Source organism: Erythrolamprus reginae, chromosome 1, assembly GCF_031021105.1.
Source record: "Erythrolamprus reginae isolate rEryReg1 chromosome 1, rEryReg1.hap1, whole genome shotgun sequence".
NCBI classification, from domain to species: domain Eukaryota; kingdom Metazoa; phylum Chordata; class Lepidosauria; order Squamata; family Dipsadidae; genus Erythrolamprus; species Erythrolamprus reginae.
This window is the reverse complement of record NC_091950.1, coordinates 375044334-375071628: the sequence shown is the minus strand read 5'-3', so window position 1 is coordinate 375071628 and position 27295 is coordinate 375044334. Positions and strand designations below refer to the sequence as shown.

At 39.6% G+C, this 27295-nt stretch overlaps 1 protein-coding gene and 1 long non-coding RNA gene across 6 annotated transcripts in view; one reads left to right on the top strand and one right to left on the bottom strand.

Annotated features, from left to right (window-relative positions):
- BCL2L11 (BCL2 like 11) overlaps positions 1-9053 on the top strand; it is a 48019-nt gene extending 38966 nt beyond the window's left edge. For 3 of the 5 annotated variants that reach the window (XM_070734643.1, XM_070734646.1, XM_070734645.1), the window contains one exon: positions 1841-9053. In XM_070734643.1, the coding sequence (XP_070590744.1) occupies positions 1841-1930 (90 nt within the window). In that variant the 3' untranslated portion in view covers positions 1931-9053. The remainder of the gene's footprint in view (positions 1-1840) is intronic. The other 2 variants (XM_070734642.1, XM_070734644.1) reach the window with 1 other exon arrangement.
- LOC139157649 (uncharacterized) lies at positions 3769-25858 on the bottom strand. Its single transcript, XR_011557525.1, has 3 exons — positions 25696-25858; positions 10425-10533; positions 3769-3841 (listed from the first exon to the last, which is right to left on the bottom strand). It is a non-coding gene; the product is annotated as an uncharacterized lncRNA (long non-coding RNA).
- Positions 25859-27295: the final 1437 nt, after the last annotated feature.

Genomic DNA, 27295 nt, shown 5'->3' with positions numbered 1-27295 from the left:
CTCTTCTTAAGAACCATTTTCTACTTAAGAACCCAAGCCCGGAAAAATTTCCCAGGAAATTTGAGAGCGGCATGAAGGCCCGGCCAATTTCCTGCCATTCCCCCTGGGTTTCTCTCTCTGGCGCAGTGTATGGTAGGCAGCTTCGTGCCGGGTGTATGGGAGGCGCGTGCTCCTCCTCGCCGCCCCAGAGTCCCTCTTTTTTTTTAAGCCTTAAAGTTTTGGATTTTTTTTATTCCCCCCCACCTCACCTTTTTCCTTCATCCTCCCCCCCCCCCCAAATTCCGAGCTTTTATTTCTTTCCTAATGGGTTTGCACGCATTATATGCTTTACATTAATTCCTATGGGAAAAATTGCTTCTTGCAAACTTTTCTACTTAAGAACATGGTCACGGAACAAATTAAGTTCTTAAGTAGAGGTACCACTGCACTCTATAGTACCATTAAGTCATGTGTGGAGTTCTGTTTTTACAGCATTTAATCCATGAGTGTTAGACCAGTTACTACTATTTATTTTTCTCATCCAAGTAAGTAGAGATATAGAAAATGACTCTTTTTACATGAAGCTCATCCAGTTGGCCCATCCAGTCCTTTTCTGGCTTACAGGGGCTCTAGAGGGCTTAAGCAGACTGGATCTTTCTAGAAGCAAGATCCTGCCATTCTCTTCTGATCTCTTCCTTTGAAAATTGTGATTTAAACACATTTATACTGTGCTATCAGATAGCAATTGTTGTGGTTGGCTCTGGCACAGCTCCTGCCCCAAGGAATGTGGAGGTGGAGGAAACATCCACATGCCACAGGCCTGTTTTGCTCCCGATAAAATCTCCCGACGAAGGCTCCTCTGACGAAGGAAGCGTGAGTAGCAGGGAAGAGGGGAGTTTGGCAGACAGCCCAGGAGGAGATCAATCATCCTTATTATCCCTGGATTCTGAACAAGAACTTTTGACGGACCCACGCATGCGTAGTGATGCATAGGAGAGAACAACTGAAGGATTATTACAGGATATAAGTGAGGCCACCTGTGGTTGGGTGGGGCTGCTGTAATTAGTGCTACAGATAAGAAGAGCAACGTGCTGGTTTAGCCTTGTGGAAGTTTATCTGATTCATAGTTTCATCAAGATCGTGGTTTTGCTGTTTCCCTGTTCAAGACTGTGTGTGGACTTTCTAGACTTTGGAATTGGACTCAATTTCCCAGTTACTGAGTGAGAAATTAGATTGCATTTAACCTGTGCCTTGTGTGTACCAGAAAATCCCTTTGACATTTAAAAAGGGAGTTTTTTCTGCTTTTCTGTTGATAAAGACTTTTGGTTTTTCTTCTGTCGTGTGGTGTGTGCTTTTTTGGACTAATTACCCTGTAATTACAAGCTGTTGGGACTCGCTGGCAGAACAGCAATCATATGGTTAAATTAAAAAAGGAGGGTTGCCTGCTAAGGAAAAAAAAAATTGATGCAAGTTTTCTTGTTTACATCATTTATTTAAAGAAATACAAGGTATCCATGTAGTTATGAACAGAGGTTTTGTGTTCCTGCAAACACCTACTGATCTAGTAATCCGACTTTGTCACTAAACACACATATTTGTTCCCTTTGAGATGTAAGGATGACTATAATCCATATGACTGCAATAGAAAAACCTCGAAAACCAATAGATCCTGCTTTACAATCCCACCCTAATAGTTGTCTTATTGGCCATCTTAACATTTTTATAATTTGTGCTTTGCTAAACCTGCCCAAAGTACATCCTGTGTTAGTACTGCAATTCATAATTGGCCTATACATTTAATAATCTTTACTGCCTCGTATGAAAGGTCCTTGTTTTAAAATAATTTTATTTCTTCTTTCAGGGTTTATTGGATTACCAGGGAGTAAATCATCAGATCATAATTTTGCGTCTTTTGCATTACATCGTCCGCTTCATATGGAGAATGCAGTGACTAGTGCTTCAAGAGGCCATGAAGATTGTTTACTTGATTCTTACAACAAAGCCCATGAACAATCTCCCTGGATGCAGCTAATAGCCATTCCTGACTTTGGGACATCCAGCCAATTAAAGGAGCAAAAGGACTCCATATGAGAGAATTAACAAATTGTGATGGATTTCTGGAAATGGGTCAACGTTTTTAGAAACAAGATTTCATATGACAGTAGAGCTGACACCATTTTTTGTTGATGAAACTTTTTTAAAAAACAACAAAAACCCTGCTATATAATAAAGCTTTTAAGGAAAGTAATTGAATCGTGTTCACATTAGGAAATATGTAGGCTGCTCTTCTACCTTACAATGAATTGACTGAGCCAGCTACTTTTGTAAAGCTGCCTTAGTTTTTATATTAAAGACACACTGTACAGCTTTTTAAAGAACAAATCTTCCCAAGTAGTGAGAGGCCAGACTCTAGTATTAGGTCCTCCATTCATTCCAGATGACTTCCATGCAGAAGAGCTCATGATCATTATTAAGTGAAGTTGGTGGAGACAACATGGAAAGATTGGAATTGACAACTTCCGGTTATTCCTCCCCAAATTCCTGCCATTAAAGTCAGCTGCCTTTGTTCGTCTACACCAGAGGAAATGTACACAGAGCATGTACCCCGTCTGCCGTGCAAGTACCAGATTGGATCTTTCTTTCTGCAGAGCTTCTGATTCTTGCAGTCCAGATGAAAAAAGAAATATTGAAGTTGCTTTGAAAGTTGAAATTAAACTGTGAAAGTTTAAATGGTCCAAATAATGACACCAGGTTGCCTTTTATAATTTTCTTCCTATGTTATTTGTATAGAACGTGTATATTCTATAACATAAACAGAGGGAGGGAGGGGGGGGGCAATGTAGCAATAAGTTTTTGCATGTGGGTGAAAGCAGTTCCTACACCTGTGCAATATTGCCCCAAGTTGTTAGAACAGGGTCCTACTGCATGATTCCTGGCACTGTTTTGATCCTCATTATGGTATTTTACTGTTGTTTAAATCCAGTTTGGGTATCTGTAGGGTTTTTTTAATCTTTAAAGAAGCACTCTGGATTTAGTTACTGCTGCATTTATTCTTAATTAGTTAGTAACCATAATGTGGAATGTACAAGGACTACTGACTCAGTGTGTGGGTTTGGGGTTGATAGCAGCACAGTATTCAAATTGATTTGGAGGGTAAAAATCCCAAAAGAGATGGAAACAAGTTTTTCCCCCTTTTATAGGTTTTAATAGCAGAATTTCTGGACCCTTCCCCTTCCCAGGAGAGTTTTTATAGCCTCATGTTAGAAAGTAGCTGCATTTACTTACTGTGTTGGTGAGGACTACTTATAGTTTACTTAGTTACCTTCGGTTCAGGATTTTTTTTTCTAATTCGAAAAATCTGAATTGTGCAACTTTAATAAAACAAAGCAAATTGTTTCTCTGAGCCATAGATAAAGGTAGTGATTCCCAAACTGTAGACTGAAGGTCTGTCATATGCCATTGGAGAAATGAAATGTGTCTGCAAAAAAAAAAGAAACTTGCCATATTTGATGGTGCTCCATCCCCTTCGTGTGCCTAGAGATGGAAACAAATATCCTTCTCAGGATAAGGGTTCCCTCATAAAATTCCTGGTTCAGGTTCTCTTGCATTTGCCAGGTACAGAAGCCTTCATTAACATAGGAAGCTGCCTCATTTTGAATCAGAGTACTGGTCTGTTTAGCTTAGTGGTTGTTGGATGGGTCTTTGCCAGACCTTCTCAGAGATGTACAACACCTATATATATATATTTTCATGCAAAATGTATGCTGGACTACTTACTGATTACCATTCTGTCTCATGGCCTGATTGACGTAGGATAGGGCATGATGGCAGCAGGTCCAGTTCATCATGGTATTCTCTATAGCTGAAAGGAAGATACCTCTTTGTTACTTTAGGCACTGATTGAAAACATAAGTATTTATGAACTGGACCTAATAAAGACAAAACACACTCTGCTCCAGAGAGCAATCCTTGAACCAATGCAAAAGTTTAAACAGACCATTAAGGGGCCTAATGGAATCTTTAGCTTTCCTTGCCTTTGGTGTTTGTGGGAGAGATGATCAAACACTTCTATTTTTTTTTTATTGGGAGGGGAGTCAGTTGCTTCCAAAAGGATTAAAATTTTGCTTTAAGACAAAGAGAAAGTTCAGAATATTGAATTTATAAAATTAGTAAATTATGACATGCACATAAACTCAATCTTGAATGAAAATGAATCAAAACATATCAAGTAAATTTCTAATATAACCATGGTGGTTAGTAGATATGCATGCTGACTTGTTTTAAAAAGGCTTTTGCTTCTGATAAATCTTTTGTCACCCATCATAGTTTATTAAAATGTTTGAGTCTATAAATGTTGTAGGTAATAGTAAAATGTAAAATAATAGATATAGCTTGGGAAAACTCAAAACGGAAAACAACAGTGATTTAATGAAAATTAAATGAGCAGTAAAGTTGTGCTGCACCACATTATGGTCAGGTAGTTCATATGTAATTTTTAATTGGCCACGTGAGGCAACTGAAAGTGAGTATTTGCATAACAGACTCTGTCCCTTTTTCTCTCTGCCATATAATTTTATCTGGTCCTTGATTAGCTACATAGACTGGTACAGACTATATATAAACATGATTCCAAATATTGTGCCACTTCTGGTTTCACCAGCACCACTGAAAATGTGTAATTACCTTCAAAAAGTTACAGGCTTTAATGTCTCTTGAATCCATCTATAGTGCATTTGTAGAATCTAGACCAATGGTTCCCATGCCCCACAGGGGGGCAATTTGATTTTTAATGGGGACAGTTGGAATCTTGTTTAAACCAGGTTAACGGCCTTTTAAGCTTCCTCTGTGTGAGTAGTTCACTTTTTGAATAAGAAGAATTATATGTCATCAGGATTTTAGAGGTGCTTAGGTGGGGCCTGTCCAAAAAAAAAGTTGGGAACCACTGATCTAGACTATGATTTTCTGTATTATCAACACCTCTGTGTGATTTCTCTGTATTGTTCCATTAATGTTCAATTCTTGTGCCTGTTTAGAATATGTGGAATGTTGGTCCATCTAGTGGAGATTCACCAATTCCCTGTATGTATTGCTGTATTTTTGGGACTATAAGACACTCCAGACTATAAGATGCACCTAGCTTTTGGGGAGGAAAAAGAAAAGAAAAAATGCTTCTGCCTCCAAGCAGTTTGTCTCCTTGCAGCAAAGAGCCCTGTCAGCTTCGGCACAGCCTGATTTAATACAAGCAGCTGATTTTTGCAAGCTGCGGGTATCACAGTCGCCACCTATCACTGCCTCTGTGCGCCCCATTTTCGGCCTCCTCCATGTGCCCCATTTTTGACCAATTCCAGGCTGCAGGGATTTTTTTCCAGATGGTACCTGGAACAGGCCTGCGAGGCAGACAATGGGGTAGGCGGAGGTGGCAATAGGCAGCGATGGCGGCCCTCACAGCCTGGAACAGCTGATAAGCATTATACCGGGAGGCAGATCCAACCACCAATCAGCTGCTCATGCTAAATCAGGCTGTGCTGAAGCTGACCAGACTGTTTGCTATAAGGTGGCAAATCATTGGGAGGCAGAGGCTGAAAGGTGGGCCAGGCTTTGGCAACATTCGCTCTATGAGATGCAAAGATATTTTCACACACTTTGGGGGGATGGAGTGGGGAAATGCGTCTTATACACCAAAAAATATGGTACTTTAACCCATTGTTTCAGAAATCCAGTGAATTCAAACACACACCAAGATCTCCCAACAAGCAAAATACACATGCAGGTGAAAGTTGTCCACAAAACTGCTTGGTAGTAGAGACTGAGGACTGAAAGCAGTGAAAGTGCTAATGTTGAAGTTCCTTACCCATCTCAACACCAATGTCTTTCCAAACTGACAGGGTTGATTAGCTGGTGCGCATGCATTGTTCTCAGTTTTAAGAACAACAACAATTTCATGCCATCCTCTTGTCCCATAGGGCTGTGCAGCACTTCAGATTCAATTTCAAAAAAAATGCTTGAGAATGCACAGGGGAGAGGAACATTGCCCTTTGACTGCACCTCCTTAAAGCAGCTGTCGCCTGTATCTTGTGACAGGTGCGTGAGATTTATTGAAAAAGATGCAGATGCCTTCAGGAGTGCTAAGGTGCATTCTCCCGTGCATTCTGTAGCACAATTTTAGGAAGAAAGCCATGTTAGTGTATGGTAATGAAAACTCAGAAGAGCTCTAGTAGAAACTTCTGAGTATCTCATGTTATTAAAAGACACTGGCTTTTGCGAGCTACAGTTACTTAATCTGATGCATCGGTGACAGGATTTAAATTAGGGATGAGATGGTGGGAAGGCAGGGAAAAACAAATTATTATGCTGAAGCTGTTTTATCTTACAGGTAACCTGTGCATCTGTTGAAGTGAACTGCAACTCAGAAGAGCTTATGACTTTTAATATAACGTGTTAGTTAGAAAAGATGCTATCGGAGGCCTTCTGATTTTTTGAAGTGCCATTTGGAATTGTATTTGAAGCACTGCTGGCATCCAGTTATAGATTTAGCCAGGGAGGCATACATGGTGTTGCTTTACATGCTTCGCTTCTGCTGAAAAAAGTGATTCTTTGGTAACTCTACAGGAGGGAGATTCCTTGTTTGATAATGTTGGTCCATAACTTTCCTAATTTGATTTATTTTAATTTCAAATAGAAATGACAATGCTGTTAATAGGAATTTGATCTGTATAGTTGCTGCATGTTGCTTGCAAAATCTGATTTATTGGAAGAGGAAAGGAAATGGATTTAACAGCTAGCATTATGCTGCTCAGATTGATACTGTGCAAAATGCCAGAAATTCTTTCGGTTCCAACTACAGTGATCCTGATATACAATATTAGACACCAACTTTTTGATGAAGGGTTTCCTATTATTCAGTGTGTCATAAGATCCTGTATTTAAATTTGACTGTATTTTAAATGGAAACAATTACCAGAAGTATCTTTTAGCACAAACTGGTTTATGTTGGTTCCCAACATGGGCCCAGGATAATGTGCCTAGACTTCATCTTTCTTTACTCACCAAAGCATGAATGAAACTTTTGCTCCTGCCTCTGTACCTGGAGCACTCCAGTGTTAACTGTAGACTTCCACCATGCTTGGGATCTTGGGAGTTCCATGCATGCACCTTATGTTGGAAGACTCCTTTGCTTCTTACTTGGATTGGAGCAAATGCTGCTCCTTAGGATACCCTAATTTGAGGAGTGGCTTTCTCTTAGGGATGGGTATGTGGAAATAAGGAGCTGCTGTAGAAAGGGGGGCTTTGAAAAGCCCAGTGCATGAGCAGCGGCATCTGTGCTGCCTTTTTGCATCCCTTGTCCTCCCCTCTCCCCCAATTTCTTTAAAGGCTTGGCTGGCCCAGTGCCTTGAGATGTGTACACATCCATATGTGTTAACTGATAGCATGGACGCGCAATGAGCTTGCTGCCATGGCTTAAGGCGAGCATTATAAGCCTAATACATGTTTTAAAAATTCTGTGAATTATAACATAAACAGTACATGACACAATATTGGCACTGTGTGGCCCAAACCCAAGCTTTCTTTTTTCCGTAGACATTTATCTATATAGATACCTATATCTAAAAACTAAATCAAATAATGCCCATTTGGTTTTCCAGTTCACTGCAGGTTTTGTGCCTTGACAACCCCACTGTGAACTTAATAAGACTTGTGGGTTTTAAAAATCTTGATGTAATTTAACATATATAACCTTTTTGTCTATTAGAGGATTTAAAATAAAATAAAATTCCCCTTTAAATAGTCCTGCCAAAACATTTTTATGAAGAATTTCCTTTGGTTGTGGAGAAACCAGATATAAATTTCTTCCCAGAGAATTATTAAGACTTTCAATGCTTTTATTTTCTTTCAATGATTGTAAATATTTGAATATTTATTAGATTAGAGCAGTTCTTCTCATCTGAGCCAAATGTTACCTGTGTGCAATGTTTCCTCTTTTCTTACTATTTCATGTAAGATTTTTTTTTTGTATAGCAGCAGAAATTTCTCTAAACTTCTTTTTGTAAAATTGAACTTGTTAAATACTGTGGGTTCCCCTTTTCTTTGTAATTAATGCACTCTACTGTTTCATAATGCTGTAACTTGTAGAAATGTTGTATATTTATTTCCTGCTTATTTAAGTTCTTGTAAAGTCTTTTTTTTTCTTTAAATTTTACTTAGCATATATGAAAGTAGTGATTGATCAGTTTAGAGCACTGTCTACTAGTTTGAGATAGTTGGCGCTATTTTAGATATTAACCCCCTTATTTTCTCTCATTGCTCTTGCTTCCTTCTCTGTCTTGTTCAAGTATAAAGTGCAAGCAGAGAGTACAATTCCATTGTGTCATTAGGAAAGTCCCATATTCAAGCTTTGAAATATTTGTATACGTTCTTGTGGGGATTGATGGTGGTTTTCAAAGAATTTTTACTAGAGCAACAAGCAGTGCTCCGAATTAGTCTTCAAAAATGATAGACATGATCCAAGGACTTGCATGGGCATGTTGTGTTCAGTCAGAATTCAGACGACTCCAGCAACCCACCACAAAAACCAATGTCTCTGGAAAATTCAAGAAATACCAGATGACAACCTTGCTGGTGCTTCCTGTTTCTTTCTTGAATTGTGCTAATATTAAGGGTTGTTAATACTGCATCCCTTGACCTCAGTTTATGTAGCGCAGGATATGGCTGTTACCTCATGATCAAGAAGTACCTACAATATATTCAAAAACTATTAAATTTTTAGCAGAGTGAAATTTTGCACCCCGGTTTAAAGACCACTAATTATGATGACAGACCTTGTCATCAGGTACAAACATCAATGTAGACTGAACTTGTACTGATTAATCACTAATTTGTTTCATAGAACCCAGCATATGTAGCATTTTTATTGCAGTTTCCCTGGCTTACTTGTGTTTTGCACTGATGAAAATTTGACAGGGTAATTGCCACTTTACTTGTGCAATACTGCTGTAAATAACTGCAGATCTTTTTTTAAGATGCAATCTTTTATGTTCTTAATAATGAATTTTATATGAATAAAACTTTTCAACTACTATTGTGTACTTTTTAACATTATTTATGAGGAGTTTTCTACCCAGATTTGTTTATGTGCACTACATAAATCTGCATGTAGTTCGATGGCAACATGTCAAAACCATACCTGTAACATAAGCCATGAGGCTGGAGGTAGCAGACCTGTCTGGCTAAATAAAATCAGTAATATTATTTCTGATCAGTAATATTATGTATAAAATACATACTATATAGCTACTGTTAAAGTAGAGGAGAGAGCAAAATGAACAGGGGAGTTAAAACAATTAAGAGTCTCATTCTGAGAAAAGGATGTTTTTTAAAGCAGAGGTAGGAAAAAGTGAATTAAAAACGAGTGTATTATATATGCTTTTTCTACGGTACCAGATCTTTTTGTGGAAAGGTTTTCTAAAATCCAAAAATGTCTTCCTTTTGGGCAAATAGGTAACAAACAAGTTAGTACAAATAAGTTAATCCAAGGGATATTTCTTTACAAAAGGAATGCTTTAGTAAACAGGGATATTGTTTTATACCCCACTTTCAGCAGCTTACAGTTCTCCGTTTTCTCTACAACGATTAAATGGAATATGTATATTTAGAATGTTTTTGATTAGTAGGAGACAAATAGTAGGAATTGCTACTATGAGCTACCTGGAGGAAGATCTACACCACAGAGCCAAATTTGGAAACAAAATAATCAACAAGGAAAACATTTTGGAAGATCAGCAAACTGCTTCTAATATTTAATATGACTCACATGTTGACCTATTGGTTATTTTTAATATATTCTTAAACTCTCCTTTCTAATGCAAAGGGGTGAATTTGTTTAGTAAATTGTTGCTCCTTCATTTTTTGGAATTGGATCCTGAAATAAGAATTGTCTTATCCCTACTGCCATTTAAGAAGGCTCTTTTAAGATAGTTCTCCTTTGCATACTTTTGGGGCTTAATTTTTACAATAATTTTGTTACTATGTTTTGCAATCTAGGTTCATTAATTTTTATTTTTGCATCGTAGTTTTTTGCTTTTAAACATTTTTATTGATCAGAAGCCATGCAGAGTTGTGGCATGGGGTGAATAGAAATAGCGTAAAATGAATTATTAAAAGATATACAGGGAGGGTAAAAGTAATTTATGCAATTTTTTATTAGCAGAAGATTCTTGACATATGTCTTCAAAATACTTAAAAGATCAATTTAAAATATTCTAATGCAATTCTAAACAGATTTCAAAATTAAGACAAATATTGTAGTTACATCCATAATGTAAGTTTAAAATTGGGACCATTGGCGTCACTAGTAGAGAGCCATACTTTCTGCTATAATGGAAAAATAAACACTGATTCAACGAGCATGCTGTTGTATTGACACTATAAGAGTAGAAGGCAACACATACCTAATTTCAGAATAGTGAAATTTTTTCCATTTGGATTGCTTCCTGTACAACATTTTTCTTTGAAGAACTTTCTGGACTATCTTCTTGTTTCGGATACTCATAATAGTTTCTAAACCAAAGAAGAAAGTCACTATTTTTCACACGCCTTTTGGTAAGTAAGTTTAAACTCTGATTCAAAAATGGAGCAGAGTATGTACATCACTTTTCTACTCTTGCTCAATCTGTGAAATGATGGCAACTACTTGGACTGTTGCAGGATCTTAGGCAAAGAGATGCTGTAACAATCAATTAGTATACATTGTAAATGTCCAGCCAAATACTTCGTGGATAAAATCTTTGTTCTCAGTTGGAAACAGATTGACAAAATATGCTGAGATGACAAGGAACCTATCGTTATCATTATCAGATTTTAAGGCGTGTAGATGACAGGGAAATTGAGTTCCGTTTATTATTTGCGTAGGATGTCTACCTGACCTAGCTGGGGAAAGTGGCCAAGAAGACTAATCAATGCTTCGTTGTGGGAATTGGAGATTCCAGCATCATTGAAAGACAAGCTGATTTCCCTGCTTCTCAAGAAATCAAGCCTGAATCCAATGGAAATGAGAAAATATATTGTATTTTCAATCTTTCCCTCTTGTGGAAGGTTGGTAGGAACATATTTATAGTTGTAGGGAGCTTTGGAGAAGAAGATTATCAGGACCTGGAAATCTGAATTCTCATTGTTAAGCTTTTACCTACAGATCAAGGAACCAAAATTCAGAGACGAAAGTTTTAATACCAAGAATTAGTAGTTTTTTGAGACAAATTAGGAACCTTCCAACCCTCTTATTAATTCACTAAGACAGGATCTATTTGAAGCTTTGGAATTTCTCAGATTGTTTGCATGACAAACTAAGAATGCAATTAGATAAATCTGTAATAGCACCCACCCACACCCATTTGCTGAATGCCCCTACTTCTTGGCTTCAACCTCTTACAAATGACCATTGGTGAGACTTGTTTTAAGGAAGGACAACTATTCTTGTCCTAGATATTTGATGCTTTTCATCACAGTATTCTGGACTTTTAAGATATTCATGAACTGGGAGAGCCAGTGGTAGCCAATGAATGGGCATAGCAACTAAGTCAGCCAATGGGAGCTAACCACTTCTAAGTCTGTGCAGAGAATCGAAACTGAATACTTAAGCTTAAGGCTGGTCATGGCTCAGTCCCTGCTCTGTACAAAAGTCAACATAAGAAAAAAAACCCTCACCTGTCTAAACTTAACGAATGCAAATCACCAGGACCAGACGGACTACAACCCAGAATCCTAAAAAAATCCTTGCATATGTCATTTCAGAACCATTGCACCATATCTTCAAAAAATCCTCGTACACAAGGGAACTACGTGAAGATTGGAAATGAGCTGACATCTCCATTTACAAAAAAGGTAAAAAATCAGACCCAAGTAACTACAGACCAATCAGCTTAACATTAATACCTGGGAAAATACTGGAAAAAATAATTAAAAAACAGATCTGCCACAACTTAGAAACAAAGTAATAACCGGCAGCCAACACAGGTTTGTTAAGAATAAATCATGCCAAACCAATGTCATGTCATTCTTCAACGTTGTGATCACATTAGTAGACCAGTGAAATACAATGGACATAATGTATTTGGACTTCAGCAAAGCATTTGACAAAGTAGACCACAACCTACTTCTCTGAAAATTTTATGTAGTCTCTACAGCCGCTCTCTGTATTGCCATATATTATACCACTGTTGTGGAGTAAGGTGAATACATCATCTGCTTTATCTGAGTGACTAAAAAAATGAACCACTGAGTTTTCTGGATCTTCTAATATAGGGATGTCAAACTCACATCATCGCATACACTTTGAAATTATGGAAATAAGATTAAATAATTTTGACGAGAACAAATTGGAGAAGCTGATGGGACGATGGAATAAGGTGAAAGATTATATGTTGAGTAGAATCTGTGATGTAAATGTGAAAAATAAACTGCAATCACTCTTTTAGTAATATTCAATGCAAGATAGAGCCAAGGAATTATAGATAAACAAATCAAAACCTTTGAATCCTCTTGTATGGGTGGTGGTGGTGAAGGGGGGTGTCTTGTTTGTTAGGTGATGGGCACACGCACTGTGCACTGTTATATGTTTGTTTTATGTAACTAATTTATAAAAATCAATAAAAAGTTTATTAAAAAAAAACAAAAAAAAAACATCGCAGTGGTATCACATGACATATCATGACTTTTCCCCTTTCACTAAACTGGGCATATGGATGTGGACAGCGATTGAAGCATCTGACCCATGTACCAGGAGTCTGACACCCCTGTTCTAATAAGACTGTCCATTCATGTCCTGTAAATCAACTTGGACACAAGCAAAGATATTCTTGTTGCTGTTGTTGTTGTTGTTGTTGTTATTATTATTATTATTAATTAGATTTGTATGCCGCCCCTCTCTGTAGACTCGGGGCTGCTTACAGCAATGATTAAAACAACATATAATGACAAATCTAATAGTTAGAATCTAAAATAACAATAATACATTTTAAAAGTCTAAAAAAAACAAGAAACCCCAATATATAAAACATACATACAGTCATATCATACACAAAAAATCTACATAGGCAGGGGGAGATGTTTCAGTTCCCCCACGCTTGACGACAGAGGTGGGTTTGAGGCAGTTCTAACTGATTCCAGAGGGTCGGAGCCACCACAGAGAAGGCTCTTCCTCTGGGTCCCACCAAACAACATTGTTTAGTTGACGGGACCCGGAGGAGACCAACTCTGTGGGACCTAACCGGTCGCTAGGATTCGTGCGGCAGAAGGCGGTCTCCTTATCAACCCATCCTCTAAAACTGAACATTCTTGGATAGTCATATTTAAAACCTGGTGCCCTAAAGAGTCTATTTAATCCAGTCATTGCTTGAAGGCAAATATGTGCTGCTGCTGCTGAATTTCTAGATGCGGACACACTGATAAACAGTCTGCCTTTCCAAGCAGCTGCATTTTGATGGGGAAACAGAAAGTGATAAGGTTTCAATCAGCTTGTGCATGCTGTGCTGAATCAGCAGGCTGCCTGAATTCTGGCACTATGCCATCGTTGAAGGGCCTCCATGGCTCCCTTACCCCTTGTGCAACGTGCCAGGCAGTTCTGCTTCAGATCCCAGGAGTGAAAATATGGCCAGGTGAAAGCATGAGCCTGGATACTTTAAGTCAAAAACATAATTTATAATGATACAAAGTTATTTCAGCACATCTAAAAAGAGAAATGGGTATTTCTGTATAGAATTCATAACCAAAGCCAAAATGTGCTTGGTACTGAGCATGCACTCTGGGTCAGCTGTCTACCGGTAACTGTAAGTAAATGGAGTGTATTTGTACATGGGACTTTTACAGGCAATGTAATATGCAAATATGGGGATAACTTCCCATTTAGCTGAAACAGTCTTGGGGAAAAAATCTATTGGGTCAACATTTGACTTGAGAGGTTTTATTTTTTAACACATTTCAAATTAATAAAACTCCTAAACCTAAGATCATCTCAGAGAAATCAGGGCTGGAGGCACCAACACCATTTGTAGGAATTGGAGTTCCATGGTATGAAACAGTGGCGGGCTACTAGCCGGGATGCCTAATTGGTGTGCGCGGAAGCAAAAAACCTTGCCAGAACACGGGCGCACCTGTCTCTCCGTGTGCGATTTTGCTACTTGCATGGGCACAGAAGCATAACTCCGCTCAAACTCACAGGACCTCCAGAGCCGCGGAGGCAAGCCCAATTATGTATTCGGGCTAGTAGCCCAACCCTGGTCTGACACTACAGTGATATTGATGGAAAAGAAGCCAATATCTAATCTAGTCATGGAACTTAGCTTCTCAATAGTGTTCCCTCGATTTTCGCGGGTTTGAACTTCGAGAAAAGTCTATACCACGGTTTTTCAAAAATATTAATTAAAAAATACTTTGTGGGTTTTTCCCCTATACCACGGTTTTCCCGCCCGATGACGTCATATGTCATCACCAAACTTTCATCCAACTTTAATAAATATTTTTTTTAATAAACTTTAATAAATAAACATGGTGAGTAATGATCTAAATGGTTGCTAAGGAAATGGGAAATTGCACTTTAGGGGTTTAAAGTGTTAAGGGATGGCTTGTGATACTGTTCATAGCCAAAAATAGTGTATTTACTTCCGCATCTCTACTTCGCGGAAATTCAACTTTCGCGGGCAGTCTCAGAACGCATCCCCCGCGAAAATCGAGGGAACACTGTAACAATAATATTGATAGGACACCAAAAAAACCTCCATCCAATGAACTCTCCACCTTCATGTTAGCTTTAATTTTTGCATGAGTTGCTTGAAGTTGTATAGAGCATCGTGAAGCATGCTACCATACCAGCCTGGCCAATTGAGGATTGATCCAGTGCTCTCTGTAATCACTTGATCAATTTTAGATGTTAGCTAAATTAGCACATTTTGTCCTGATTAATTCCAAGTTGGATATAGGAGGGGGAAGGATGATCATTACCAGCATAACTTGTAAATTACATGTCCTGATTCAATTCTGTTTTTTTGCTGTAGGCCAGCGATGGCGAACCTTTTTTTCCTCGGGTACCAAAGAGTGTGTGCACACGCTATTGCACATGCACAAGTACCTACACCCATTATGCCAGGAGAGGATGAAAACAGTGTCCCCCGGCCCCTCTGGAGACCCTCTGGAGGCTGGAAATGGCTTGTTTCCCAACTTCTGGTGGGCCCAGTAGGCTTGTATTTCACCCTCCCCAGGCTCCAAAGGCTTCCCTGGAGCCAGGGGAGGGTAAGAATGCCTTTCCCCATTCCCCCGTAGGCTCCCTGGAAGCAAAAAACACCCTCCCAGAGCCTCTGTGTGAGCCAAAAATCAGCTGGCCAGCATAGGAGGACCCGGATTGTGGGGGCAATATGCTGGCTCTGTTAAAAAGTGCTATTGCTGACATGTTGTAAGCTGCCCTGAGACTAAGGAGAAGGGCGGCATAAAAATCGAATGAATGAATGAATGAATGAATGAATGAATGAATACATACATACATACATACATACATACATACATACATACATACATACATACATAAATACATACATACACATACTGTTGGAGCTGAGCTAGGGCAATGGCTCACATGCCAGCAGATATGGTTCCACCTGCCACCTGTGGCGCCCGTGCCATAGGTTCGCCATCACTGCTGTAGGCTTTAAACATAGTGAGAAGCAGACAGAAGGAATCATATTCAGAGTGGGTTTCAGAGTGGGTTAATTTAATCTTCCTCACTTAAAAAGGGGGAAAAAGTATGCAAAGTCATCTTAGCATACTTAAAATTCAGAGGAAAGCTTGATTATAAGCTGTGCTGTGTTTCATCTAAACTGCCGGTGGCTCTTTAAAAACTCTCCTGTAATCATAAAACACTTCAGCTGAGGTGCAATGTAATAGGCCCCTCTACATACTGCCATCTATTCTTTGGACAGTTGTAATAACAGCATTTGTATTCCATTAAGCCCTGTCAAGAGTGATTTCATGACCCAGCACTGCTACAGTTAGCTACAACAGTCACAACAGCTGTGGTGCAGAGTGGAGATGTCTTTCCAAGCTCAGAACAACTCATATCCCACAGGTGCTAAGGAAACAGCAGCAGGAACTGTTTATACAATCCAGGAGCTCCCATTACATTTCAGACGCTATGGTACCAATAAATAGACTTCTCTCTGCTGCGCAGGCAAAGAACAATTTCAACCAGTGTTCCTCAAACTTGGCAACTTGAAGATATGTGGATTTCAATTCCAGCTAAAAGTGAAATTCTGAATGTGAGACTTGCAGATCCTGAATCTGATATCCAAAGGAGGGTCTACTGACATGGAGATACCTCTAACTACATATATCTATTAAAGGATCAACTTAGCTAGATGCCTGCCTACAACATTTAACAAAGCATTTTTGGTTGTGGGTTCATAAGAATAATAGTTCTGGAGACACTGATTTAAAAAAAAAATAGAAAAAGGTAAATATTTATTTCATGTTACGGGAGTTGTAACTGCTACACTTTTTATAGTGATGAGAAATTTGTGGATTCCACTATTGGAATTACTAGCATTAAACTGGACCACATTTAAACATTCTTAACATAATGTAGGTCAAATTAGGCTTTAATTCATTCAGAATATGTGCAAATTACTCATACTGAACTTGGCCCAGTCATTTCCCTGGGTCTACATAAGTATGCTTAAATTTGCAACTACCATAGCACAAAGTTTTTAAAATTTCAGTTTCTACCCGCATTGTTATTTTCCATCACAATTCTTCTGGACTGAAAAGCAGATTATAATTTTCAAATAAATAAAATTATAAATGTGAGTAGATATATATTGTGGAAATAGAACTCAGCATCCACCCAAAACCTCAAAATGTCCCTCTTAAAATTCTTAAGTGGAGACGGTATTTCAGTTTGCCATGTGGAATAATTATCGGCTACCATTTCATCACAAAAACAAGTGAGTTAAGCCACATGATTTCCAGAAAAGTGTTATAAATTATATACAAGCTCTTGGACTGGGGTCCTTCATTTTTGCCATAGGATCAATTTAAGGATCAAGTCAGTGCACAGCCCAATGATCCACAACAGCAAAGTGAAAAGAGTACACACCCTCTCCAAGAACTATAGCGCGAAAATACTTTGGTGTGAAGGAGAAGCAAAGGAAAAGTTCTAACAGAGGAATTTCAAAACTGATGGGTTTTTGGTTATGCCATTAAAAAGCTGCTTTGAATTACATAGAAACATAGAAGTCTGACGGCAGAAAAAGACCTCATGGTCCATCTAGTCTGCCCTTATACTATTTTCTGTATTTTATCTTAGGATGGATATATCTTTATCCCAGGCATGTTTAAATTCAGTTACTGTGGATTTATCTACCACGTTTACTCTTTCAGTAAAATAATATTTTCTCATGTTGCTTTTGATCTTTCCCCCAACTAACTTCAGATTGTGTCCCCTTGTTCTTGTGTTCACTTTCCTATTAAAAACACTTCCCTCCTGGACCTTATTTAACCCTTTAATATACTTAAATATTTCGATCATGTCCCCCCTTTTCCTTCTGTCCTCCAGACTATACAGATTGATTGCATGCACAATTACATATGGATTGCATGCACTATCAATCACTTTTTTAGCATCCCTGAACTGATAATTGAATATGTACTAGGGCTAGATATTTTTGATTAAAAAAAATATATAAATCTTCTGATTTTATTTTATTTTTAAAATCATATTTTAAAAATATGACCATATCCCAAATTTCAAATGAAGAGATTTCCAATTCTACTTTATTGCATGACCGTACCTTCCTAAAAGATTATAACAAAAAGTTGCTACTCTTATCCTAGATTAAATTTCTTGCTCCAACTAAAGGCTACAGTTGACTGACCTTGGTTGAAGGTTGAACAAGGACAGTTCAATTTCATATTGTTCCAAGACTGGAGGCTAAAACACATGAAGAACGGTTGCAGGAACTGGGCATGGCTATTTTAATGAAAAGAAGGACCAGGCGAGACATGATAGGAGTGTTCCAATATCTCAGGGCTTGACAAAGAAGAGGGAGTCAACCTATTCTCCAAAGCACCTGAGGGTAGAACAAGAAGCAATGGGTGGAAGCTAAACAAGGAGAGAAGTAACTTAGAACTAGGGAGAAATTTCCTGACAGAACAATTAATCATCAGAACAGATTGCCTCCAGAAGTTGTGAATGCTCCAACACTGGAAGTTTTTAAAAAGAGGTTGGATAACCATCTGTCTGAAATAGTAGGGGGTTGGACTAGAAGATCTCCAAGGTCCCTTCCAACTCTGCTGTTATTATTATTATTATCAAACAACAGAAATCACCCACCAGAAGTTAAAGTTGGCTTGAGGAGGACTTTCTTATATCTTTGCAGAAGTATCACTAATGACCGCTATGTCATTTAACACGTTTGTTTGTTATCCTAACATGGAATGGGCAAGATAACCAACCCACTTTACTATCGTGGAATCCTTGATATAGAATCATTGGTGTCAAACTCGCTGGGTCACGTTGGTGCCATGTGTAGTTTTACAACGCTTCTTCCCTTTGTGGAGCTGGGGTGGGAGTGGCCTGTGTATGACACATCCAGCCAGTGGGCTGCCAGTTAGGCACCCCTGAATTATAGAAGTATGACAATCGAAGAACAATTTAAAAGAATCCATGACTTTTATCTTTTTTGTGCTGTTTTCTTTTTATGCTAATCAGCTGTATTGTTAAATACAAAGCATAGGTTCTATTTTGTTCTAACCTCTACGATGTGCGAGCTGCACTGGCTTCCTATTAGTCTCCGGGCACAATTTAAGGTGTTGATTATTACCTATAAAGCCCTACCTGGCTCAGGGCCAGACTATGTATGGGACCATCTCTTGCCACACACCTCCCAGAGACTAATAAGAGCACACAGTGTTGGCCTCCTCTGGGTCCCGTTGACTAAGCAATGCAGGTTGGCAGGGCCACAGGGATGGGGCTTCTCTGTTGCCACCCTGACTCTATGGAATCAAACCCCCCCTGATGTCCGTACTGCTTCCACCCTACTGGCTTTCCCTAAGGCCACGAAGACCTGGCATTGCCAGCAGGCCTGGGGGCCATGAATTAACAACTATCATGGCCAGATTGTATGAATGGTATGCATGCATGTTGTCTTGATAGTTTAGTACGGGTTTAAATCAGGGTTTTATAGTTTTAGATTGTATATTAGACTTTTTTATTTATTTATTCGATTTTTAATGTCACCCTTCTCCTTGGACTCAGGGCGGCTTACAGCATGTTAGCAATAGCACTTTTTAACAGAGCCAGCATATTGCCCCCACAATCCGGGTCCTCATTTGACCCACCTCGGAAGGATGGAAGGCTGAGTCAACCTTGAGCCGGTGATGAGATTTGAACCGCTGACCTACAGATCTACAATCAGCTTCAGTGGCCTGCAGTACTGCACTCTACCTGCTGCGCCACCCTGGCACTTTTTATTGTTTTATTATTTCTTTTATTGTTTTTGTATTCATATTGTTGTAAGGCGACCTGAGTCCTTTGGGATTGGGCGGCACAGAAGTCGAATCAAGTAAGTAAGTAAGTAAGTAAGTAAGTAAGTAAGTAAGTAAGTAAGTAAGTAAGTAAGTAAATGACCTATGTTGTGAGGGACTGCTGGATTATAAAGTGCACTTCACTTAGCTTCTGTGCAGCTGCAGAAAGTGGAGGTTCTGATAGTAATGGAAAGGTGGGATTGAAGTTTACAAGGAAAACTTCTAAAGAGGAAAAACAACTTTTCAGCACCGTGTGCCCACCCCAAAGCCCCTTTCCACCAAGAGAGGCCCCTGCGATCTCTCCCTCCCGCCTGAATGAGCCTGGCTGCAGGCAGTCCCAGCACTTCATCAGGAGAGGTCAGGAGGGGAAGGGGAGCTTGCCCTTGCGTTTGTTCCTATTAGAAAGCTATATTTAAACAAGAGCAAGAGAATTTCTTCTGGATTTGTTAACAGCAGGAGCAACTCTGCTCTACTTTTAAAACCCTGGAATTGCTAATCTGTTCTCTAAATTTATCATATAGAGAGAGATACCGACAGTCTTTAAAATCCTCTTTCCTCAACACAGAAAAGCTAAATTGTCTGCAGATTCAGCTATTTTTTCTTTATTCGCTATAATCGTATTTATATTATGAAATAGATATTTGTGGGTGCCTATTTTACCGTTTGCCACTGTATTTGAAGCCATTACGACACAGCAATTGGCACTATAACAAGTTAAAAACAATATTAAAATAATGTACTGATGTAAAAAAAAACCTAAAGGATTGCATACTAATTGAACACAAGAACAAGGGGGCACAATCTAAGGTTAGTTGGGGGAAAGATCAGAAGCAACGTGAGAAAATATTATTTTACTAAAAGAATAGTAGATGCTTGGAACAAACTTCCAGCAGACGTGGTTGGTAAATCCAAAGTAACTGAATTTAAACATGCCTGGGATAAACATATATCTGTCCTAAGATAAAATACAGTCTTCGGAGAGGGGCGGCATACAAATCTAATAAATTATTATTATTATCATCATCATCATCATCATCATCATTATATAGTGTTCTGTCGGGCTCTCTGGTAGACTCCTCCCAAAAATTCACAGGTACAAATTTCAGACACACACACGTTTGAAAATTCAAAACAATGTTCTTTATAATGAAAAATCACTTAAACCAAGCCCTCTTTTGGTATAGCAAAGAGCATTCATCTCCAAACAAACTGGTAATTTGTACAAGTCCCTTATCAGCTCTGTGATACTTAGCTTGCAGCTGTGAGGCAATTCACAGTCCTTCTTCTTTCACAAAGTGAAACACACTTTGCTCTGGTTTAGTTTCAAAGCGGGGAAAAATCAGTACACAAAGGTCAAAGTCAGCAAGGCAGGCACGAAACACAAGCATCAGATAATCCTCCACAATGGCCAAACCCACAGGCTGCTATTTATAGCAGCCTCACTAATTACCACAGCCCCACCCAACCACAGGTGGCCTCATTTTCTTTGATAATAATCTCTCAGTTGTTGTTGCCTATGCATCGCTCTCCGCATGCGTGGCTGTGTCATTAACTCTTGTTCTGAATCCAAGGAGGAGCTAGATAATTGATCTCCTTCTGAGCTGTCTGCCACACTCTCCTGCTCCCTGTCACTCATGTCTTCTTGGTCAGAGGAGCCTTCATCAGCAGATTCCACTGGGGGCAAAACAGGCCTGCAGCATGTGGATGTCTCCCCCACATCCACAGTCCTTGGGGCAGGAGCTGGGCCAGAGATAACCACAATATATAGTATAAGGGCAGACTAGATGGACCATGAGGTCTTTTCCTGCCGTCAATCTTCTATATTTCTATGTTTCCAAGTTATTTCAAACAATACTGGTAGTCCTTGACTTACAATCACAACTGGGACCAGAATTTCCACAGCTAAGCAAGAGGGCTGTTAGGTGAGCCATACCCAATGGTTATAAAATGAATCACTGCAGTTATTATGTGAATGGCAGGGTTCTTAAGGAAATCTGCCTTCCACGAATGATTTTATTTTATTTTATTATTTATTTATTTATTTATTAGATTTGTATGCCGCCCCTCTCCGAAGACTCGGGACAGCTAACACCAATAAAAAAGACAATGTAACAAATCTAATATTAAAAACAATCTAAAAAAACCCAATTTAAGAGACCAATCATACCAACAAACATACCATGTATAAATTCTATAAGCCTAGGGGGAAGGGAGAAAAAATTTTCAATTCCCCCATGCCTGACAACAGAGGTGGGTTTTAAGGAGCTTGCGAAAGGCAAGGAGGGTGGGGCAACTCTGATATCTGGGGGGAGCTGGTTCCAGAGGGTCGGGGCCGCCACAGAGAAGGCTCTTCTCCTGGGTCCCGCCAAATGACATTGTTTAGTCGACGGGACCCGGAGAAGGCCAACTCTGTGGGACCTAACCGGTTGCTGGGATTCATGCGGTGTCCCCTCCCTCTCCTTTCAATTGACAACCAGAGAGAATAGGATGACGAAAGTTTGTTTCCCTTTGCCCCAAGTAATAGCATGCTGACATTGTTAAATCAAGGGAGCCTTTGTAAATCACCACCAGAGGCATTTCAGTACATTTGCATACATGCTGTTAAAATAATAAAAACGCTACCTAGATCTGTTTGAACCACTCTCTCCTGACTTAACCCCTTCAAGTTCCACCTTGCCATGAGCAGTTCCATTCTTTCCTTCAAGAGGAAGAAAACTACACTGCTCAAAAAACAACAACAAAGGAACATTTAAACAACACAACTCCAAGTAAATCAAACTTCTGTGAAATCAAACTGTCCACTTAGGAAGCAACATTGATTGACAATCAATTTCACATGTTCTCAGCACATTCAACTTTGTACAGAACAAAGTATTCAATGAGAATACAGTGATCTCTCGGTTAGCGCGGGGGTTACGTTCCAAGACCTCCCGCGCTAACCGATTTCCGCGTTATATTGGATGCGGAAGTAAAACCACCATCTGCGCATGTGCGCCATTTTTTTCATGGCCGCACATGCGCAGATGGTGGAGTTTGCGTGTGGGCGGCGGGGAAGACCAAGGGAAGATTCCTTCAGCCGCCCAACAGCTGATCTGCTCCGCAGCGCGGAAGCAGCGAGGAGCCGAAGATGGGGTAAAGGCAAAGGGGAAACCCCATCTTCGGCTCCTCGCTGCTGCCGCGCTGCAGAGCGGATCAGGTGTTGGGCGGCTGAAGGAACCTTCCCTTGGTCTTCCCGCTTGCCGCTTGCCAGTCCACACACGCCCCCCTGGATGAGCCGGCCACAGGGGCGAGGGGTGGGGATGAAGGGGCAGGACTTCCCGGGCGGAAGGCATGCTCGGCTCTGCCGCTCCAGCCCCTTTCGGCCGAGCCTCCCCGGCCAAGCGGCAGCCTTCCACCGGGAGGCTCAGCATTCCGTCAGTCGTAGCGCTGGCTGTCAACTTTTCTTTTTAGCACTGGGGAGGCAAGTCAGCTCCTGCCCAGTTTTAAAAAGAAAAGTTGACAGCCAGCGATTGTTCCGCTGCCGCCAGCATGGCCTGGCTGGCAGCGGAAGATGTAACGGAGCCCACGGGGGATTCGCCTTCCTCCCACCCGCAGCCGAGACTGATTGTGGGCTCCTTCGCAACCTCGGAGAGCTTCCGGGGCATGAAAGCTCACGAAAACCAGGAAGCTCTCCGAGGTTGCGAAGGAGCCCACGATCAGTCGGCTGCCGGCGGGAGGAAAGCGAATGCCACGGGGCTGGGCTCGGCTCCCCCCTCGGCTCCCCCCCTTACCAGCCCCGCCGCGGAAGGCTCCATTCTGTTCCCTGCCGGCCCGATTGAGCGGCCGGCGGTCTCCATTCAGGGAACAGAATAAAAAAAAATTTATTTTTTAATATTTTATTTTTTTAAATAATATTTTTTGAAAAACTGCGTCGCAGCGTTTCGCGCTAATCGAGAACGCGCAAGTCGAGGGACCACTGTATTTCATTCATTCAGATCTAGGATGTGTTATTTGAGTATTCCCTTTATTTATTTATTTTGAGCAGTATATTTTGTTCACTCCTATGTTTCATGTTTGGTTTGAGGTAAAGGCTTAAACTGTCTAGTTCATTTCTTGTCTAATAGTTTTAAAAAAACCCTAAATCAGTCCTTCAGTGCTAATTAGGGGAGCTGAATTGACGTTCATTTCTGGTGTGCAAGAATTGGCTGCCATATTACAGATCCCCAAAGGCAAATCCAAATAATACTTGGCTCTGAATCTGGAGTGGTTGCGCAGGAGGATCCAATATATGGTAGCCAGTGTCACAAAATCGAAGCATAGAAACATAGAAGTCTGACGGCAGAAAAAGACCTCATGGTCCATCTAGTCTGCCCTTATACTATTTTCTGTATTTTATCTTAGGATGGATATATGTTTATCCCAGGCATGTTTAAATTCAGTTACTGTGGATTTACAAACCACGTTTGCTGGAAGTTTGTTCCAAGCATCTACTATTCTTTCAGTAAAATAATATTTTCTCATGTTGCTTTTGACCTTTCCCCCAACTAACTTCAGATTGTGTCCCCTTGTTCTTGTGTTCACTTTCCTATTAAAAACACTTCCCTCCTGGACCTTATTTAACCCTTTAACATATTTAAATGTTTCGATCATGTCCCCCCCTTTTCCTTCTGTCCTCCAGACTATACAGATTGAGTTCATTAAGTCTTTCCTGATACGTTGTATGCTTAAGACCTTCCACCATTCTTATAGCCCGTCTTTGGACCCGTTCAATTTTGTCAATATCTTTTTGTAGGTGAGGCCTCCAGAACTGAACACAGTATTCCAAATGTGGTCTCACCAGCACTCTATACAGTGGGATCACAATCTCCCTCTTCCTGCTTGTTATACCTCTGGCTATGCAGCCAAGCATCCTACTTGCTTTTCCTACTGCCCAACCACACTGCTCACCCATTTTGAGACTGTCAGAAATCACTACCCCTAAATTTATTTATTTATTTATTTATTGGATTTATATGCCGCCCCTCTCCGAAAACCTCTCTTCTGAAGTTTTTGCTAACACAGAACTGCCAATGCAATACTCAGATTGAGGATTCCTTTTCCCCAAGTGCATTATTTTACATTTGGAAACATTAAATTGCAGTTTCCATTGCTTTGACCATTTATCTAGTAAAGCTAAATCATTTACCATATTACAGACCCCTCCAGGAATATCAACCCTATTGCACACTTTAGAGTCATCGGCAAATAGGCAAACCTTCCCTACCAAACCTTCCCCTATGTCACTCAGAAACATGTTAAAAAGAATAGGACCCAGAACAGACCCTTGTGGCACACCGCTTGTAACCTGTCTCTGCTCAGAATACTCGCCATTAAGCAAATAATGGTTCTTAAGTGCCAGAGAGGATGGGCAGAAGAATGCGACTGGCACCAGTAGAAAGCAACCCAATTCCTGCTTGGGAAGGACAGGAAATCATCAGTGTTTGGCTGTGCACAGTTATTTGAAAGAGAGAAGCATTAACCATTTTCACACGAGAGCACAATCATATTCCAAAAAGAAAAAGGAAAAAGAAAATCTGGTAGAATTTCTCACATGTTCATAAAAGGACAAAATGTCCACAACTGCTTCTAACTTTAATTAAGGGAAAGGGAATCTCTCTGCTTGAATCCCGAATAAGCAATGTGTGATTCGGCCCCGAGCAAAAATGATATATTTTGGACTAAATGGAACATGAAATTTCATTAGGGTTGTATTGCAGCATCAGGTAATAGGATATTCCTGAGGCAACATTATATGTATTCTTCAACAAGAACAAGGCTTTCCTCCCTCTTAGGGTAACCAAAATTGGTCACTGCCCAATAAATATTCTACATCTTAGGCTATCGTCTAATTTGATTGAATATCTTATATAAAATGCTTTGATATATCTATGCATATATGGCTAGAATCTGAGAGACCTTTGGTGATTTACAACTTTAAAAACAAATAAAATGAATTCAGGCTAAAAGCACAAAAGCAATAGAAGATAAGATATAATGATTACATTATTAATAATATCATCCAGCATAAGGTGATATCAACTTGCAAAAGCCTCGTTGAAGGCATTTTGACAATCGTCAGAAATATCCCCAATCTAACTTCAAGGGAAGGCTGTTCCATACAGCAGGGGCCATTCATACCTTGATGGCACAGTGGTTAGAATGCAGTATTGCAGGTTAATTCTGTCGGCCGCCAGCAGTTTGATCCTGACCAGCTCAAGGTTGACTCAGCTTTCCATCCTTCCGAGGTTGGTACAACAAGGACCCAGATTGTTGGGGACTGATATGCTGACTCTGTAAACCGCTTGGAGAGGGCTGTAAAGCAATATGAAATGGTATAAAAATCTAAGTGCTGTTGCTATCATTGAATACGCTGTCACACAATCCCCACTGGACTCATCCCATGTGGACTAGGAAGAGGTCACAGCCCCATCTGAGCTGAGCAGACCGGATGGCTCATTTTTATCTGAAGAAGGCAACTCCTCAGATGCCAAGGGATCAAGCTATTAAAGGTTTTAAAGATCAAAAACAACACTCAGAATTGTATCAAACCATTCATATACCAAATAAGGCATCTGCAATGCAGGTATCATTCATTCATTCATTCATTCATTTGCCGCTCACTCCAAAACGGACTCTGAGCGGCTAACAGTAGGAATAAATACAACAACAATCAAAACGGTTAAAAAGATTAGATGGGAAAGAAGAAATGGACTATTATAGAGTTTGGGATAAGTTTTATAATTGGCCCAAACAAAGAAACAATCAAATAAGTAAAACAGAATGCAAGGTTTAAAGGATTAATAATTAATATTTTCTTCTCTCTTTTTTTACCTGTTTGAAGTTCTATCTTTTACCTTCTTTCAAATATTCCTTTACTAAAACTTTTTTCTTTTCTTTCTATTCTATAAATGTACACTATTGATAGTGAATATAGACTAAAATGTTCTAATTTTGATGTAAAAACTTATACAACTACATATGTGCTTCTGATGGAAATGGGGAGATGTGTATCTTTTCTTTATGTTTGTGAGTTTTTGTGTGTTTTTATGTTTTGTTTTAAATAAAAAATAATAAAAAAACCAAAACAGTTAAAATCTAATAATAAAAATCGACAATGTAATAAAACAGTAATGACATAAAAAACATAGATAGTACGGATCACTCCTCTTACAACAGGTTTCACCCATTAGAACGCAGGCAGCCCCAAGTTATAATAAGAATTACAGCTTTTGAGGACCTCAAAGGTACATATTGCCAAAGCAGCTTATTTGGGGTTGGGGAAGTGGGTGATGAGGACATGAGTTAAAGAGAAGAAATGTATGCAGTTATTACAGCAGTATAACCGTATTCACACCATTTTTATTTATTTATTGTTAGAGTTGAAAGGGACCACGAAGGCCATTGAGTTCAACCCCCTGCCCAAGCACGAACCCGATAGTACACCAGTCAAGTGGCAGTTCAATCTTCTCTTAAAAATGTCCAGAGTGTTTGCTGTTACGATATACAGCTTTCCTGATAAACATTAATGTATGCCGCTCCGAGTCTTCGGAGAGGGGCGGCATACAAATCTAATAAATAATAATAATAATAATAATAATAATAATAATAATAATAATAATAATAATGATAATGAAATACAAAGATCTAAAAATCGAGCTGCAACGACTCTGGCATAAGCCAGTGAAAGCAGTCCCAGTGGTACTTGGCACGCTGGGGGCAGTGCCAAAGGATCTCAGCG